We start from the raw sequence: 17,336 nt of genomic DNA, 5'->3' as shown, positions 1-17,336 counted from the left end.
GGTCTTACAGTCCTTACCTTGATGGCATTGATGTATTGTTTGGCATACTTCTGACACTCGGCAACTTTCTCTCCATGTTTTTCAATTTCTTCCAGAAGTTTCTGAGAAATCAAAGCCCATTGGGTTCAGTTCTTCTAGGAACAAAGTGACCACACAGGTCTCCCCTCTCTCTGAACCCGACCCTACCCCCTTTCCAACATGGAACAATCCCCAAAAGATCTCTATGGCATTCCTTACCTGAGTTTGCGATCACCACACACAGCAAGCCCCCCACCCCACCCCGCAGCCTCAGACCCCTGTGCTGACCTTTTCCTGCTGGAGCTGCTCACGGACCACCTGGCTATTAGCCAAGGGCACAGCCTGAATCTGTTCCTGCCGTTGTTTGGCGCTCAGGAGCCAGGTGTTCAGGGGATCTGCACTCTCACGGTAGTAGCGCAGCTGGCGGCCCAGCTGATCCAGCTCCCGCTGCCGCAGGTCAATCTGAGTCAGCACGGCCTGCCAGCGCTCCAACAGTTGTGTGACCCGCTCCCGCCAGCGCTCCAGCTCAGCATCCCGCTCCCCATGCTTCTGCTGCATCCGCTCGCCCACCTCCTGCGCTGCCTTCACCTCCTCATTCAGTCCCGCAAATAGAGGCTGCTGGGCCTCCACCTGAGTGCGTAGCTTCTGCTCCAGAGAGAGGCAACCATCAGCATGACCCAGGTCACCTGGTACCCACCCCCTCCCTCCCCTTTCCCCCAACCTTGTCCATCCCCTCCTTGATTCATTAGGGTCTAATGGAACGGGCAAGAAAGAGGAGGCTAGGACTCATGGGGGGAATGAGTGTTGTCTTTAAAAACCTGAAGATCTGTATGGGGAAAGGGATTAGATTTGATCTACTGGAGAAGGCATCAGGCCATTCATTTCCTTCAAAGGACCAAGAGCTAACCAGTAATGGAATAGCATAGATTGCTCCAATGCATGTTCAAAACAGCATAGGGGAGGGAAGCTGGATTTCCAGATGAACTCAGAGGTCCCTTTCCCTTCAAAGGTTCTTTTTTTTTTTTTTTTTGCAAAAATAGAGTTAAGTGACTTGCCCAAGGTCAAGCTAGGTAATTATTAAGTGTCTGAGGCCAGATTTGAACTCAGGTCCTCCTGACTCCAGGGCCAGTATCCACTGTACCACCTAGCTGCCCCATTCAAAGGTTCCTTAACATAGGGCAGCTCAGAACCCTGCAGCCTCAAACCAGGTACCTTCAACTCTGCCTTGGTGGCCTCCAGTTCTGAGAGATCGGCAGGGACATTCTGCACATCCTTGAGCTGCTCCTCATAAGTACGCAGCACCTCCTCTGCTCCTTGGGTGCTACGGATCACGAGGCTGATGGTCTTAAGTCTGTAAATAAAGATGGCCCAGGTAAGGGGGGGGGAAGGGGAACAGTCCCAAAAACCTGACAGGGAGGGAAGACTCCAGTGTCCCCCAAGGAAGCAGAGTAAGAAGTTGAATACTCACTTCTCCAGGTAGATGGCAGATAGACTGCGCACCTGGTCCAGCTTGCCCAGAGTCAGGTCTAGTTCAGAACGAAGGGCAGGGGCTCCAGGTGAAGGCTCAGGCTGGGCAAGCACCTTCTCTGCCTTGGCAGAGAGTTTGGTCACTCCCTGGGCCAGGCCCTCCACCTCTGCCTGTACCTTCTGCAGGGGGGCACAGAGAAAAGATGGGAATTGTGAAAAGGGGAAAAGAGATTGAAATGGAAATAAGGCAAAAAGAGGGAAGCAGACCCAGAGACAGAGAGGGAGATGTGCCAGCAAGGGATCAGGGAAGGCAGAGAGACAGAGCTGGAAATTAATAAGAGGCATAGAACAGTCCAAAAGAGAAAACAGATCATAGAATGTTCACAGTTGAGCCAGAGCCTGGGGAGATCCAGGAGCACTGGGGTAGGACCCAGAATAGCTTTGGGGAAGGGGGCTGTCTATCATAATGTCAGCTTAGAAGTAGAATACCAGGCGAGGGGCTGAGGAGGTAGTAGAAACAGAAGGTAGAGAGGAAGAGAGAAAGAGAGAGAGAGAGAGAGAGAGAGAGAGAGAGAGAGAGAGAGAGAGAAGAGGAGGGAGAGAAGGAAGAACAAGAGAGGATGATGAAAAGAGTGAGAGGGAAGGGAAGAAGGAGAAAAAGGAAGAGAGAGGGAGGAGGATGAAGAGAGAAGAGACAGGGAAGGAGAAGAGAGAGAGAAGAAGGAGAAGAAAAAGAGAGATGGGAGAAAGGGAGAAATGAAAGAAGATGAAGAGGAGGAAGGGAGAGAAGAAAGAGGTCAAAGACAAAGAGGTGGAGTGGAAGAGGAAAAGAAGGGAAGGACAAGAGAGAGGATGGAGGACAAAGAGACAGAGGGAGGGGGATGAGAAGGGAAAAAGGGAAGAGGAAGAAGAGAGACAGAAAGACAGACCAAAAGCCACAAGCTGTCTAGGAAGGTCATCAGGGACAGTACCTGCTGCTCAGTGATCCGCTGAGCACACTCGCGGGCAGGCTCCTTCTCCAGTGGCATGCGGAGTCGATGGACAATACGGCCCTCACAGGCCTCCAGCTGGAGACGGATGTCCTTCAGCTCAGAGATATAGCGTTGACACAAGGACTCTTCCTGCTCCCCTAAGAAGTACAAGGCTGACGTCAGAGCCCCAGGGTCCCTCCCTGACTGACCCAGGCATAACTGGCTCTTGTGGAAGACCCAGCCTCATTACCTTGCTCCAGGTTCTGCAGCAACTGCTGATAATGACGAGTGCAGGTGTTATAGTCCCGTTCTACCTGCAGTCGGTCCTCAGGTCCAAAGCCACCTGCATCCTGGCTTTCCCGAAGGAAGGTCTGGTAATGTATCTCCAGATTACGTAAGGCCTGGCGCTGCTCCTCTGGTTTTAGTGTGCGGAACTGGAGGAGAAAGGGGCAGGGAGAGGAAGAGGTCATGGCAGAAAGATGAAGACAGGAGGGGACACTAAGGATGAAAACAGTAGAGGGGGAAACAGTAAAGGGGAAAGGATGATGAAAGTGAGGGGAGCAGGAGGAGATGACGAGGCTGAAGGAGACGGGGGAAGGACTAAGGATGGGAGGGGACACTGAAGACAAGTGTAGATGAAAGGCAGGTATACAGGAAAGGGCTTGGGAAATAGTAAAAAGAAAGCTAGAGAGAGAGATACTGGGGAACACCTGGTGGGATGAAGAGCTCTGAGGACTCACCGTTACCAGGGACCAAGAGCGAATAAGCTGGATTTCCCGGGTTAGGCACTGCCAAGCCAAAAGACTCTTCATGTCCACATGGAGCTGATGCCAAAGGTTCACCAGGCTCTGGTGTAGTCCTTCCAGCCTACCAGGGATAGAGTGGGGTAGAATGGGGGAGAAGATTGGATAGGGCACAAGGAGAAATTAGCATCTCGCTTCCTGGAGAACCTGTCTGTCTCCTCCCCCTCAAGGGGAGAAAGCAAACAACAATCAGTGTCTAGATGTCTTTTCTCACTTTTGTAAACCCCCTGCAATTTCATTTATGTCCTCTTCACGCATTCAAGTGAAATGGCTCTCTTTGAAGTAATCAGTGACCTTTTCTCTAATGGCCTTTTCTCAATCCTCATCCTTCTTGGCTTTTCTGTAGCATTTGACTCTATTGATCACCTCTTTCAGGATCTTCTCTCTCTCTTCTTTGGGTTTTTGGGACACTGCTCTTTCCAAATTCTCCGTGTGTGTGTGTGTGTGTGTGTGTGTGTGTGTGTGTGTGTGTATTTTGCAAGGCAATGGGTTTAAGTGACTTGTCCAAGGTCACACAGCTAAGTAATTATTAAATGACTGAGACCAAATTTGAACTCAGATCCTCCTGACTCCAGGGCTGGTGCTCCATCCACTGCACCACCTAGCTGCTCTCCTCTTTCTTTTCTAACATCTACTTTTCAGTCTCCTTTACTGGTTCTCTACTCATGAATGCCCAAGAACCCGTCTCAAATCCTCTTCTCTTCTCCTTCTATACTTTCCCATAGTTTCCCTTACCATATTTATGCATATGATGCCCAGATCTATATCCCTTTTCTGAATTATAGTCCCCTGATCCAATTACCTCTTGAAAATTTTGACTTATTTCTTATAGATAACTCAAACTTAACATTTCTAAACAAAGCTCATTATCTTTCTCCTAAAACCCTCCATTCCTCTGAAATTCCCTAAGCAACATCCTCCTGGTCACTCAGGCTTACAACCTCCATGTCATCCTAAAGACTCCTCAATCTTGCTCATTCCATTGCTAATTTCAAATCTCATCATTTCTGTCTTCACAACATCTCTTATATGTGCTCCCTTCTCTCTCGCCACCCTTCTTCTGGCCTTCACATTGATAAGCTATTGCAAAAGTCTTCTAACTGGTCTTGCTGCCTCACATATCTTTCCTCTTCATTATATCCTTCATTCAGCTGCCAAAGTAATTTTTCTAAAATATAAGTCTGGTCCCTCTTCCTCCCCCAATCCATTCTCCTAAATAAAGTCGAGTGATTCCCATTTACTTTCAAGATCAAACATAAAATTCTCTGGCTAGCATTTAAAGGTCTCTATAACTTGATCCCCTTCCTTCCTTTCTGTAAGTCTTCTTACACTTATTTTCCTTCACATATTTTATGATCCAGTGATATTGTCTTTACTGTTTCTCACTATGGCACTACATTTCCTGTCTCACCCCATTGGCAGTGGCTGCCCCCTTTACCCCTGCCCTTTACTTCTCTTTCTTCCTTTAAGATACAGCTCAAAGCCCACCTTCTGATCTCTTCAAGGTGTTTAGCCTTCCCTCTGACATCATGTACTATCTCCTTTCTCAATGTCTTTCTCCACACATATATAATGCACATTAAAAAAACATACATTATTTTTATGATTGTTTCTTTTGTAGGACTGTGGGCTCTGGGAGAACAGGGACTGTGTTTTTTGCCTCTCTTTGTTCCCAGAGCTTAGTAAGCTCCTAATAAATGCTAGACTAGCTGAATCTTCCCATCTTTTTGGTAGCCCACTCTGGGCTACCACACAGTCTTACCTGCTGACAGCATCCTGGGCCTCTTTATTGGGTGGGGGCACAAGAAAGCAGACAGAGGGCAAGACAGCTTCACTACCACTGCTGTGTACCACCTTCCATTTGGATGGCTGAGCATGACTCACCAGTTGACAGGTATCTCCTTTGTGGACGGTCATCTGCAGAGTTCAGGCCAGAGGTCAAAGAGAGAGGCAGACCAGGGATGCTGACATGTCAGAACTCAGCCCAAATGATACCCTACTGTTCTTCCCTCTGACCATGATAACTGCCTCACCTTGCCCCCAGAACTCTGTCCCCTCTCACTTCCCACAGTCAACCTTGGGACCCTCCTAATTTTCCCCTGCCCACAATAACCCCTAGAGGTCTTCCCTTCCTCCCCACAATCTTCCCTGGGGCCCAGCTCACCTCCATCTGCTTGTAGTCACACACAGCTTGCAGAGGTAGCCGGCCTCGAATAGGGTAGGCTGGATTACGGGGTTTTAATTGTACTATGGCCTTGGCACGCTTGGCCAGGCCCAAAAGATGCCCCTTGTACTCAGACAGTTGTTCCTTTTCATCCTGGGTAGGAGAAAGGATAGAAAATGAGAAAAGGGGGGACAGTTCTGAAGATAGCATCAGCACTCAGAGAATGTGAGACCAGATTCTTAAAACTTGTCCACTGCTTAGTGAGGACTACATTCTTTTAAAATAAATATGCAAGATTCTGGAAAATGACTCCCTGATGGATAGGCCCCTGGAACCACCTAATTGAGGATGCCAGTGACAATGGGACCCTAGGCTGGGGTCTCTTATCCTAGATGGGTCAATGGCTTTGAGGGGCATCCTTCAAAGGAGAAGCAGAAATGGGGTACAGTCTATGAGGGAGCCCAGGTCTTTGAAAGAAAAAGTCTTTCTCTTAGAGGGTGGTGACACATAAGGTTGAGAAGCAGTGCTGTTTAAACTCAGTATCAGAGAACCTAAGATTCCAGTTATTACTAACTATCTGTGTGACCAAGGCAACTTACTTAACTTCTCTGGGCCTGATTTTCCACCCCTGTAAAATGAAGGGCACTGGAAGAAAAATGATTATGAGGAGAAGTTTGGGAAGACTTGTATGAATTGATGCAGAGTGAAGTAAGTAGAATCAGGAGAAAAATTTACATGATTACCAAAATGACCATGATAATGTAAAGGAGAGTGCAGGAGCTGTAAAGACTTATGTGGGAGCTTGTCATGACTTCAGAGGATTGACAATAAAGGAAGTGTCCTGATGCTTGGAGGACAGGTGATGGACTACAGAAGCATACATGTGCAGATAAAGATAATGAAATTGTTTTGTTTTACTTAACTTGGTTGTTACAAGGGAGAAAGGGGAGGAGGTTCCTCAGAGGAATTATACAGGGAAAATATCAAAATAATAAAAAATAAAATAATAAAGATATTTTTATTGAAATAAAATTAAAATAAAATGAGGATGATCAACTTGTTCAATTATTTCAATCATGACTGACTCTTCATGACACCATTTGGGGTTTTCTTGGCAATACAGTAGAGCAGTGTATTACTTTCTTCTCAGTTCACTTTACAGATAATGAAATTGAGGCAAACAGGGACAATTGACTTGTCCAAGGTCACACAACAATTAAGTATATGAGGTCACATTTGAACTCTGGTCTTCCTGACTCTAAATCTGGTATTCATTCCACTATACCATCTATCTATCCTCAGATGCATTAGATAACTTTAAATGTCCCTTATAACCTTTAAACCTTAAGATTTCAATAGAAGTTTAGAATAATAGTCAAGTTCAGAATAATAGTCAAAAAGTGATCTCCACTTAAGACAAGGCATTAACATCTAAATGGTTTATTATACTTAGGCAACTGAACAAGTCAAAGGAAAACAGGTCAGATAGGTAAAACTTCCAGGGGCTGGAGGGAGAAAGACCTCCTACATAAGAAGGAAGAGACTAAAGGGGCCTTTAGCACCAGTGGAAGATGGCTGCCTCCTTGCATACTGCTATGGAAGTGCCTGTCCATCCAAGGGGCAAGGGCACTTGCAGAGGCTAACTGTAGCATAGCTTTGGGCCAGAATGCACAGCTGCCCAGGGAGGAGCTTGGAGTGGCAGTTCCAGGAAGGGCTAACTTTCCTATTAGGCTGTAAAATGGAGCCAGTCAGAATTGGCTTCAGGCTTCAAGCCAAATGAGCTCAGTGTAGCATCTAAGTCTAGATAGTGCTGAGGGGATGGAAAAAAGAACATCAGAGGTGCTTCAGAAATATAAGCTGTGTAAGCTAGAATGAAGCCTCAGACCAGTAAACTCCTCATTTTTAATGCTTTAACATTGCTGTTTTATTTTTTCTTTATTTTTTTAAAATAAAAACATCTGAAATTTCCCCAAATTGTCTCAGTTGATCCAATGGGGTAAAATATTTGTTTAATCTTGGTCAATTAAGTAATTAGGATCTGAAGGAAACTGGTTTTTCAAGAGTCATTATGAAAATGGCCCCAGGTGGAACAAATGGCAGGAAAAATTCAAGATCAATATTTTTTTTTTGGCAAGGCCATGGGGTTAAGTGGCTTGCCCAAAGGTCAATATTAATGGAAGATCCTTTCCTACTTGGGAATGGATCACCAGAGTAAAGTGGCCATCCAGTCACCCCAGGGGACCCCTGCTCTCTCCCTTTCTGATTTCCCATACTCTGTTCCAATCCAGTGGGTTCTTCAGGTTTTGGGGGCTGGTCTAGTTGCTGCTGTTACTGTACTCAGTCTCTAGGTCATTCTGATTCCTTTAGTACCTTAACCAATAGATAGGAAAATTCTTGAATTTTAGAAGAGCTAAAGAACCATTCCTAGATAGGTCTATAGCCCACCGCTGCAAAGAAAGCAAAAAGAAACTTTGGGGAAAAAAATAGGAAAGGAAAAGGAGAATGGATGGCTGTTGAGGACGGATGGTTATGTCAACTGGATGGGAGAAAAGGAAATGCTGTTCAACTTTTGTTTTGTTTCTGTTTTCTCTGCCAAGGAGAATGATCTTTGAACTGAAAAGAATGGAATGAAAATGACTAATAGCAAGTCAATACCTAAGATAAGGAGATAGATGGTAAAAGATCTCCTAACTGATTTGGATGACTTCAGCTCATCAGGCCCAGATGAACTACATTTCTGAAAGTCTGTAGAGAAGGTGAGGAAAAGGACATATGGAACTGAGTTTCAAAAAAGGGAAGAGGATCAATTCTGTAAATTTTAGGCCAATGAACTTGTTTTGATTTCTGGGAAAATTCTAAGGCATGGCACTTGAGTGAGCATCTAGAAAAGGAAGCTTAGAAGAGCAAGTCATTCTAAAATAAAGCCAAACAGGGTTGGATTGCTATTTGTGCTGCTAGAGGAAACACCACATTGATGCAATAATTATAAGTCAGACTGGAATACCAAAGTACCTTAAATCAATAGCAACCATACTAATAGCATCTTAAAAGGGGTTTAAAGTTTACAAGACTCTTAAAAAACATTACCTCATTTTATCTTTACAATAACTCTATGAGGTCAGTACTATTATTATCTTTATTTTACAGATAAAGAAACTGAGGTTAAGAAAGATTAAATGATTTTCCAGGGTCACACAGTCAATTAAGTAAGCATCTGAGGTAGAATTTGAGCACAGAATTTTAAGATTCCAAGTTCAGAGCTCACATTAGGAGAGGGAGGGAGAGGAGAGGAGAGGAGAGGAGAGGAGAGAGAGAGAGAGAGAGAGAGAGAGAGAAAGAAGAAGAAGAATGAGGAAGAGGAGGAGGAGGAGGAGAAGATGGCTAAGCTCTTAGGAACTGAAAAAGGAATAATGGTCTCAGAGATCAGATAATGAAACATGCCTCCTCCCTCCTCTTGCAGAAGCATGGGGGTGAAGTGATGACTACAAATAGTAAGCCTTTATATAGGGCTTTAAGATTTGCAAAGTTCTTTCAGTATGTTGTCTCATTTTACTAGTAATCCAGCATTGTGTCAGACATAGTCAGACATCTTTGCAAAATCATATGGTTTTTTAAAGGGGTTCAAGGTGGAGAAGGATGCAGGGCAAACTATTTCCAGAATGAAAAGTGACATTAAAACAAAAGGCAATAATGACCCTTATTTAAAATAAAAACAGGTCCTGCCAGACCAGCTTCATTTCTTTTTCTGATAGGGTTACTAGATTGGTCGATTGGCTAAATACAGTAAACATAATTTACATAAAGCATTTGATAAAGTCTCGTGGGTTTGGTTTTTTTTTTATGGAAAAGACGGTGCCTGACATGGACTCCACAACAGTACAGTTAGGTAGCTAAGAACTAATCAAATGGTCAGAGATAAGGGAAAATCATTAAGTATCACTTGGAAGATGGTCTCCAGTGGAGAGTCCTGGGAATTATTACCAATTGTATTAAAGTTTTAGATAAAAGCCACACCTAACATGACCATCAAATCTGTAGATAATACCAGTCTGTTAGGGATAATCAACACACTCGATGAGAAGGGGATGATTTTAAAAGTACTCAACAGACAAGAACATTAGTGATTAATAAGAGACAAATGAGGAATGAATTTGTAAAAGATTTAGACTATGGTTCTAAAAAAATCAACTTCACAAGTATAAGAGGAAGAAGATAAGACTAGGAAGCAGTTTATCTGAAAAAAATCCAGAATTCAATGTACTGCAAGCTTAACAGAAATCAAATGTATAATAAGGCAGCCAACAATGTTAATCTAGTTTTAGGTTATGGTAAAAGAGTATCATTATCCTATCTAGACCAAGAAGACTTTTCTTGGCCTCTCACATAAGGTCAACAGTCCACCTCCTATAGGGAATGTAGAAGGGCTGCTTCTGGCAGGCAAGCTCACCTGGGCATCTTGCAGCAGGTCCTCTAGGCGAGTGACAGTGATGAAGCGGTCACAAGTATACTTTCTTCGCATGGTCTCTTGAAGTTTCTGCAGTTGTTCCTCAGCCTCTCGTACATCAGAGAAAAACTGGAGCCAGAAAGAGAGGTTTCAGGCCTGACACGCTTGCCTAGGTATTGTCTCCCTGTTTTTTCCTGATCTTTTCATCCCTATCACCTAAGACAGTGCCATCTTTGCACAGAACATATATCCAAAAAATAACTGGGCAGTGGAAAGAGTGTTAGATTTGGTGTCAAGATAAAATCTATGACTCTGGTCTGTTTTTTTTCTTCTGTAAAATGAAGGAAGTGACCTTTAAGGTCCTGTTCAACTCTAAATTATGATCATCATGAGCCAACACCAAGCTCAACCCCTTATAGCTAATGGCCCCTTCAGGGTAAGGAGAGGAAATGTGGCCAAGTGGAATGACTTGGATTTGGGAATGAGGAAAACTTGGATTCAAACCCCATCTCAGACATTCACTAGTAAAATGAGCCTCAGTTTCCTCATCTGTAGATGAAATGAGGGGGTTTGACTAGATGGTTTGTGAGGTATCTTCCAACTCTAAATCTACTATTCCCTTTCAAGAGGGAGACTGAGATCTCCCAACTGCAGATAGCCAGCCCTACCCTCAGAGGGATAACTGAAGCCTGGTATAGGGCTAGAAGGGGGACTGAGAGGTACCTGGAAATAGGCTGTATTTTCCTTCAGATGCGCCTCAAGACAGCAGCACAACTGTAGCATCCAACTCCACTGTGTCTGGAGGGCAGCCTGGAATGCCTACAATGACAGCTCAAGGTCACAAGATGCATAGATGACCTCCCATTACTCTCCTTCCCCCACCTCCTCATTCTGCCAGGCCCCTTCACTGGGGAAGATGTTGTCCCACCCCCCTGCTGCTCAGCAAGTGCCTCATCTGCCTCATTTTTGTCTCACTATTCTAACACAGTGTCTAACAGATGATGTCTGATAAGTTCTTGCTGATGGATCATTATGTCTCTTCCATTTGGTACATCCCACTTGGAGCAGAGAGCAGAAGCATTTACCTGCAGCCACGAAGTTTCCTTCCTTTTCACCCCCTCCCACTCTAGCCACTTGCCCTCCCTTTGCCCCCACTGCTTTCCTCCTACCTCCACAGTGGGCTTCCCAGGGTGATCTTCCCGAAGGAGGCGCTCCGCCGTATTCTGGATCTCCTTGACTTTCTTCTCCTTCAGCTCTAACTCCTGCATCAAGCCCTGGAGGGTTGGAGCAAGTAGCCTCAGAGAGCTGCTCTGATGGAGAAACTCAGCCAACCTGCCTCTCCTTCCCCAATCTCCCTCTTGGGGCTTGGAGATGCCCTGTCAGCCTTGGTCCAAGAAGAACCCATGCCCCAGGGGCAGAGGGAGAACTGCAAGAATCCTGGGTGGCCAGTCCTCTTCCTTACCGAATAGTTGTCCTTCTTGGCTGCCATGTTACTGTTACGTTCACTCCAGTCATAGTTGACTTCTTCCTCTTCCTTCTCATTCAGCCACATCAGTTCTTTTGTGGCTGCTGCCACAAAGCCATGCAGGCTCTCCAGACCCCGAAGTCGGGCCTTAGAGGTGTTCTACAAACCCAAGCAGGAAGACGTAAGAGAGGAAATCCCTCTTTGGTCCAACCACCATCCCCACCCTAGCCCCACTTTTCTCACCAGTAGCTTGGCATACTGTAGGTCCAATTTGCCCAGGCAGTCCCTGTAGGCCCCTCTAGTGGCTGGAGAGAGCTGGGTCTGTGGGGAGGGAAGAGAGAATGAAGCTTTCCCTGCTCCTAACAGCCTGGAAAATAGGCATAAGGAAAGGGGGCAAGGTCAAAGTCTGATGTATATGCTTGGCTTCAGCTCACCTCATCTGCCCGTGCTCGCTCAATCTTGGCCCGGAATTCCTCAATGGACTGGTGCAGGCCCCTGTGGCTGCCTAGCTGTGACTCCACACTGGGAAGGTCCACACCCCACTCAGCCCCATCCAGCCGCCGTTGGTTCTCCTCCACCCAGGACAGCAGGTCTTGCAGGTAGCGTAGTGTGACATCCTCCAGTTCGGGTCGCCTCTGGGAGCTCACCGTGCTCACCTGAGTCACGGGCACGCCAGCCTTGAGCCGCAGGTTGTACTCAGTGCGGATGGCCACGAGCCGTTCATGCAGGCGGTAGACCCTAGAAGAGAGGAGAGCGAGCCATTAATTTTCAACCCAGGAGCCAGGGGCAAAGGTAGGACCGTAAAAATCCTGGGTGGCATCCTAGGGGAAGTCAGTAGGAAGAAGGAAAGTTGTTTCTCTCACACTAACTGTACCTTCTAATAGAAGGTAAGCTCCTTAAGGGCTGTGTTTGTATCTCCAAGGACTAGTACAATCCTTGCTAGTTGTTGAAATGCTGAACCTAAAGAAATCATGCTTGTATGCAAATCTGTGTATGTCTAATGATCTAGAACATGGGTGTCAACCTTTTAGCTCTCCTGGGCCACACTGTCCAACAAAAACATGTCATAGTTCACATATGGAAGTTAATATTTATTTATGACTATAAAGTGATTCACAGTGCCAATGAGTATAATAATAAATCATATAATATAATAAACTAAAGTAATAAAAATGAGTTTAATAAAACATTTACTTTTTTTTGTTTTTGCGAGGCAATGGGGTTAAATAACTTGCCCAAGGTCACACAGCTAGGTAATTATTAAGTGTCTGAGGCTGGATTTAAACTAAGGTGCTCTAGCCACTGAGTCACTTAGCTGCTCCCTAAAACATTCACTTTTTTTTGGTTTTGTTTTTGTTTTGGGGTTTTTGTTTTTAGGCTTTTGCAAGGCAAATGGGGTTAAGTGGCTTGCCCAAGGCCACACAGCTAGGTAATTATTAAGTGTCTGAGGCCGTATTTGAACTCAGATCCTCCTGACTCCAGGGCCGGTACTCTATCCACTGAATCACCCAGCTGCCCAAATATTCACTTTTTAAAGAAAAATGAAGAACATGCCATTTTAAATGTAAATCCTGAGGATTTTTTTTGGGGGGGGCTACTAGTGCATCTATATCTGGTTTGATAGAGATCAAAGTGATATGAAGAACATTTTCAAGACGTTTGGATGAAGTTTTTGTTTTATCTTTACTTTTTTGTATATGCTTCATATGGGAAAAAAGTTGCTCACAAATATATGTACTCTCTAAAAGGGTTAAACTGGTCTGTGATGTTGCAATATGGGCGCATGCGCTCATCCATTCCTTCATTTTTCCAGTTAGGTGAGATGGGATGCTCGAATGGGTTTTCTAGATCGAACACCCTTGATCTAGAATCAACTCCAAACCAAGGATTGAAGCCCTCTGAGATGGAGTCTTGGGAGAAGGAAGGAAAGACTTCCCAATTTCTCCAGCTTGACCCAATCCTTAGTTCCCCACTCATAAAGATGTATGGGCCACAAGTTTGAGGCTGTGTAAAGCACCAGGCACTGCCAGAGGACAGTGGTAAGGCAGCCAGATGGCAGTGGATGGATCCTTGGACTTGGGAGTCAGGAAGACTTGAATTCAAGTCCAACCAAGCTGGGGACAAGTGTACCCAGTACAAGTGTATGCAGTACAAGTGACAGGAATGACTGACTCAGTTCCCCTGCCTACAAAATGGAGCTCGTCATAGTATCTACATCCCAAGGTTATTGTGAGGATCAGATGAAAGAATATTTGTAAAGCAGTCAGCTCTGGTACACAGCTGTTGTTTAATAAGTGCTTATTAAAACAAACCCCAATAAAAGATCAGAAGAAAACAGCTAGCTCAAAGAATTTGGTTTAAAGGGTCCCATGGCAGAGTAAATGGAGGGTCTCAGGTATTGATGAAGCCAGTCACCAGGAAGAACAGAGGGTGGCAGGATTATGATTAGACAGGGAAGGCAGGGCATGGAGTAAGGGAGACACGAGGGCCATGATCCAGCCAAGATAGAATGGCTTGTGAGTGTTCTTGGCAGTCTACCAAGACACGCTCTCATCTGTTACCGAAGGGAAGGGGTTGTCCCCTTACACAGATAGAAACTCTATAAGCTCCATGAGACCAGGGGCCCTGTCTTATCTCATTTTCCCATCTCCTCCAGCACTATGCCCAACCCAGAGGACCTGGGTTTAAATCCTGCCTCTAAGACTAACTTCTTGTGTGAATTGGGGCAAAATCACTTAACCTCAGCATCCTCAGCTATAGCTAATGAGAATCTTTCCCATTGTGGGTCTCAGTTTCCACATCTGTAAAAAGAGAAGATTGTACTGGAAGGTCTCAGAGGTCTCTTCCAGCTCTACATTCATCATTAAGACTATCCTGGGTATTTAAAAAATGTTCGTTGCATGAATGAGACAGTACTAGTGGCAGACCCAGGCCCAGAATTTGAGTCATCCTCTCCTCCGTGACATTTCTCAATATTGCTTTGCATTTCATGCTGTGGCTCTAGGCTGAAGGTTGAGGGGCTGGCCATCAGCAAAAAACCAAGGAAATGGAGATCTCAAGTGGCACAAAGTCAGTGTGAATGGCAGAGCCGGGTCTATAGTGTGGGTAGTTGTCTCCAGTCCACAGAGCTCCAGCTACCGGGAAGTGGAGTCTTCAAGGGACCCCAGATGCCCACTCTCCGCCTGTTACCTTCGGTACATCTGCTCTCCCTGGGGGTGCCGCCCATCTTTGAGGGTCTGCACATCATTGAAGAGCAGCCGGATCATGCCATCAGCTTTGTCCAGGTCCCTCTCCACTTCCCCGGCGTGCTGAGGGGCTTTGCCTGAGGTCAGCAGGCGGATGTCCTGCAATGATGCAACTGTGGTTCAGAAGGGTGCCCCCTCCAGAGTGTGTGGGAAGATGTGGCTGCTCACCCACTACCCACCTCCCGGGAGGTGCCAGGGTCACAGCTCTGCCAAAACCTCCACGCATGACTAGATGTGTTAAGCCCTCAAACTAGGTCTTAACCTCTGCATCTTTCCCAGCCTAGGGCAGAATTCTGCACTCAATAGGCCCTAGATGTTTGCTGTCCCAAGTGGATAATGAAGAGCCGGCCCTTCTGGCGGGCTCTGGTTGGAGCCAGGCAGGATCCACCCATGAGCCAAAGCTGCCTCAGACTTGGATGAGAAGTGAAAACCCTGGTCCAGCCACACCCAGCCTCTCCCCAGATGGCCCTGCCCCTCAGCCAGGCTGGTCCTCCCCCATCTCTGCTGCCCCACCCATACGGGCACCAGCCTCACCAATTGCAGGAGGGCATCAGCTTGATTCAGCTGCTCCTCGCACAGGCCGGATTCCATCTGTAGTTTGCTCACGATTCTCTGGAGACACTCCTGCCTGCAGAACACACCCACCCCAAACCCGAGGACTTCACTCCAGAGGCAGGGGTCCCCCGGTCGGAGCCCCCCAGGCTCTTTCTGCCCATCCTGGAACCCCACCCGCAGAAAGCACCAGATGGCCCCAGAGGACCCAAGCCCTCCAACCTTCCCCTGAAGTGGTTTTCTGTCTCCCTTCTAGGCTCCACTGCCCCAACTCTGAGTGAAGCACAAGATTTTCAGTGGCAAACCGTTTCCTCTCTGGGGCGATGAGTCACCAGCGTGTGGTTCCTATTAGTCCTACCACGGGCACCTCCCTCCAAGCTTGCTCCTGCTCCCCACCTCTTTAACCTTCCTGGGGACCCCCTCCAACTACCCTATGGAAAATCCATGATGTCAGATCTGCCTTCCACCATACTATCCACACCCACCTCTCAAACTCTGTTCTCAGCTGCTTCTCCCGTTCCAGGATGGCCACATGCAACTTCCCCCATTCCTTCTCCACATCCAGAGGGTGAAAACCTGGTGGTACCTTCAACTGCCCAGCCTGAACAGCCCCCTGCATGAACACAGGGAAGAGGGAACAGGTTCAGGAGTGCCCAGAACCTGGCAGGTGGAGAATGCCCTGCCAGTCCAGCAAGGGTGGGGTCCCTACAGGGTGTGTTTCAGGAAGGTAGGGTAAAAGGAGAAGGGTGAATTTATGTGTGTCCAGGGCCACAAGTTCTGAGCTACCTGGGGGCAAACAAGTAACTTGGCAGAGGACGGCCTGGTGTTCACACTCCTTGGCTCATGCCAGCTAGGCTGAGACTTGCCTTCCTCCAGGACTATGTCTTCTGGCTCAAACTGAGGTTCAGGGAGATAATGTATGAAAAGTACTTGGATCCCACCAAGCATTAGATACATGTGATTATGAGTTGCTATGGTTATAATAATAATTAGACTGACCACACACCAAGGACAGTTAACCCTAATTAGACTGACCACACACCAAGGACAGTTAACCCTAAAGCCTCTCTTTGATTCCAAGGTTGCCTAGTATTATTTAAAATAATAAAAAAGTTGTAGTTCATGCTCAGATTAAAGTTGATAGAACACTTTCTTTTGAATTCCAAGATTTATTACTAGCTTGGCTGCAGAACTATGAGCCACAGCAACTCAAAGAATATCTTTGACTTAACAAAGGACTTGCAATTTGCAATAGTGACCTAATTCTTGTTATTTTTCCTGAAGGACTTAAATATGCTCTCTCATAGAATGTAAGTTCCTTGAGGGCAGGAAAGTTTTCTTTATGTCTATTCTTCATAGCTTAACAGTAGATGTTTAAATAAAGAGCCTGTTGATTTGAGTTTAACTATCAAAATGACAGAGCCTGCCTCAGAGTACTCCACAACACTCTTGGAAGGCAGAAGGTGCTAAATATCATTGTCCCTTTTTGAGAAGTAGCCTAGCCAAGTAGGTAGAACACTAAGCTTGATAGAAAGATCAGGGTTCAAATCCTGCTTCTGATACTTGACCCTTGACAATATCTGAAACATAAAATTTGCAAAGTGCTATATATATATGTATGTAATTTATCTCATTTAATCCTCACAATAATATAGGGAATGGGGGGATATATGCTATTATTCCCATTTTAATAGATGAGAAAACTGAAAGTTAAACAGGATCAAACAACAAGTGAGGTATTTTTTAATTTAGTATTTTATTTCCCCTAGTTACATACAAAAAAATTTTAAACATTTATTTACTAGTGAGCATCTGAGATAGGATCTGAGCTCCTATCTTCCTTCCTATGGATACAGAGCTCTATCCATTCTACCAAGTTGCCTCTCAGGTCAGTTATTTCTGATAGGGACATGGAAGAGGACAATGAAGTAGACCCACTCTACAGGTGCCTACACCTGTAGGGTTTTCACTCTTCCAATACTGTGTCCTCTGGTCCAAAGGACAGAATGTTTCAGAGCCCAGGCAAACAGGCAGGAAGATGCTTCCCCACGGGCCCCAAAGTTATTTCATTCCTTTCTGTATTTACTAGCTCATATTTATAACATGTTCTTCCCTGAAATCAGACTCATCACTAGAATTCCCCAGGACTTAGTAAATCATAGGCGCAAGGAGTTTCCACCCTTAGGAGTTCCCCGCACTGACACCAC

At 45.7% G+C, this 17,336-nt stretch overlaps 1 protein-coding gene across 20 annotated transcripts in view; it reads right to left on the bottom strand.

The window, feature by feature from the left end:
- The window catches only part of PLEC (plectin), a 113,944-nt gene that overhangs the window by 16,713 nt on the left and 79,895 nt on the right, over positions 1-17,336 (bottom strand). For all 20 annotated transcript variants that reach the window (XR_012471862.1, XR_012471863.1, XR_012471878.1 and 17 more), the window contains 18 exons: positions 15,615-15,742; positions 15,112-15,205; positions 14,522-14,676; positions 11,767-12,070; positions 11,576-11,653; positions 11,330-11,491; positions 11,037-11,141; positions 10,591-10,686; positions 9,871-9,996; positions 5,424-5,576; positions 5,022-5,176; positions 3,197-3,323; positions 2,707-2,890; positions 2,457-2,614; positions 1,487-1,665; positions 1,231-1,369; positions 307-663; positions 18-101 (listed from right to left, as the gene is read on the bottom strand). Coding sequence is in view for 1 of the 20 variants with exons in the window: in XM_074203142.1 (XP_074059243.1) it covers positions 18-101; positions 307-663; positions 1,231-1,369; positions 1,487-1,665; positions 2,457-2,614; positions 2,707-2,890; positions 3,197-3,323; positions 5,022-5,176; positions 5,424-5,576; positions 9,871-9,996; positions 10,591-10,686; positions 11,037-11,141; positions 11,330-11,491; positions 11,576-11,653; positions 11,767-12,070; positions 14,522-14,676; positions 15,112-15,205; positions 15,615-15,742 (2,784 nt within the window). In the remaining 19 variants the exon portion in view is untranslated. The remainder of the gene's footprint in view (positions 1-17; positions 102-306; positions 664-1,230; positions 1,370-1,486; positions 1,666-2,456; positions 2,615-2,706; positions 2,891-3,196; positions 3,324-5,021; positions 5,177-5,423; positions 5,577-9,870; positions 9,997-10,590; positions 10,687-11,036; positions 11,142-11,329; positions 11,492-11,575; positions 11,654-11,766; positions 12,071-14,521; positions 14,677-15,111; positions 15,206-15,614; positions 15,743-17,336) is intronic.

This window comes from Macrotis lagotis, chromosome X (genome assembly GCF_037893015.1).
Source record: "Macrotis lagotis isolate mMagLag1 chromosome X, bilby.v1.9.chrom.fasta, whole genome shotgun sequence".
Taxonomy (NCBI): Eukaryota; Metazoa; Chordata; class Mammalia; order Peramelemorphia; family Peramelidae; genus Macrotis; species Macrotis lagotis.
The sequence above is the reverse complement of the archived record's forward strand: the minus strand, read 5'-3'. Positions and strand labels throughout refer to the sequence as shown.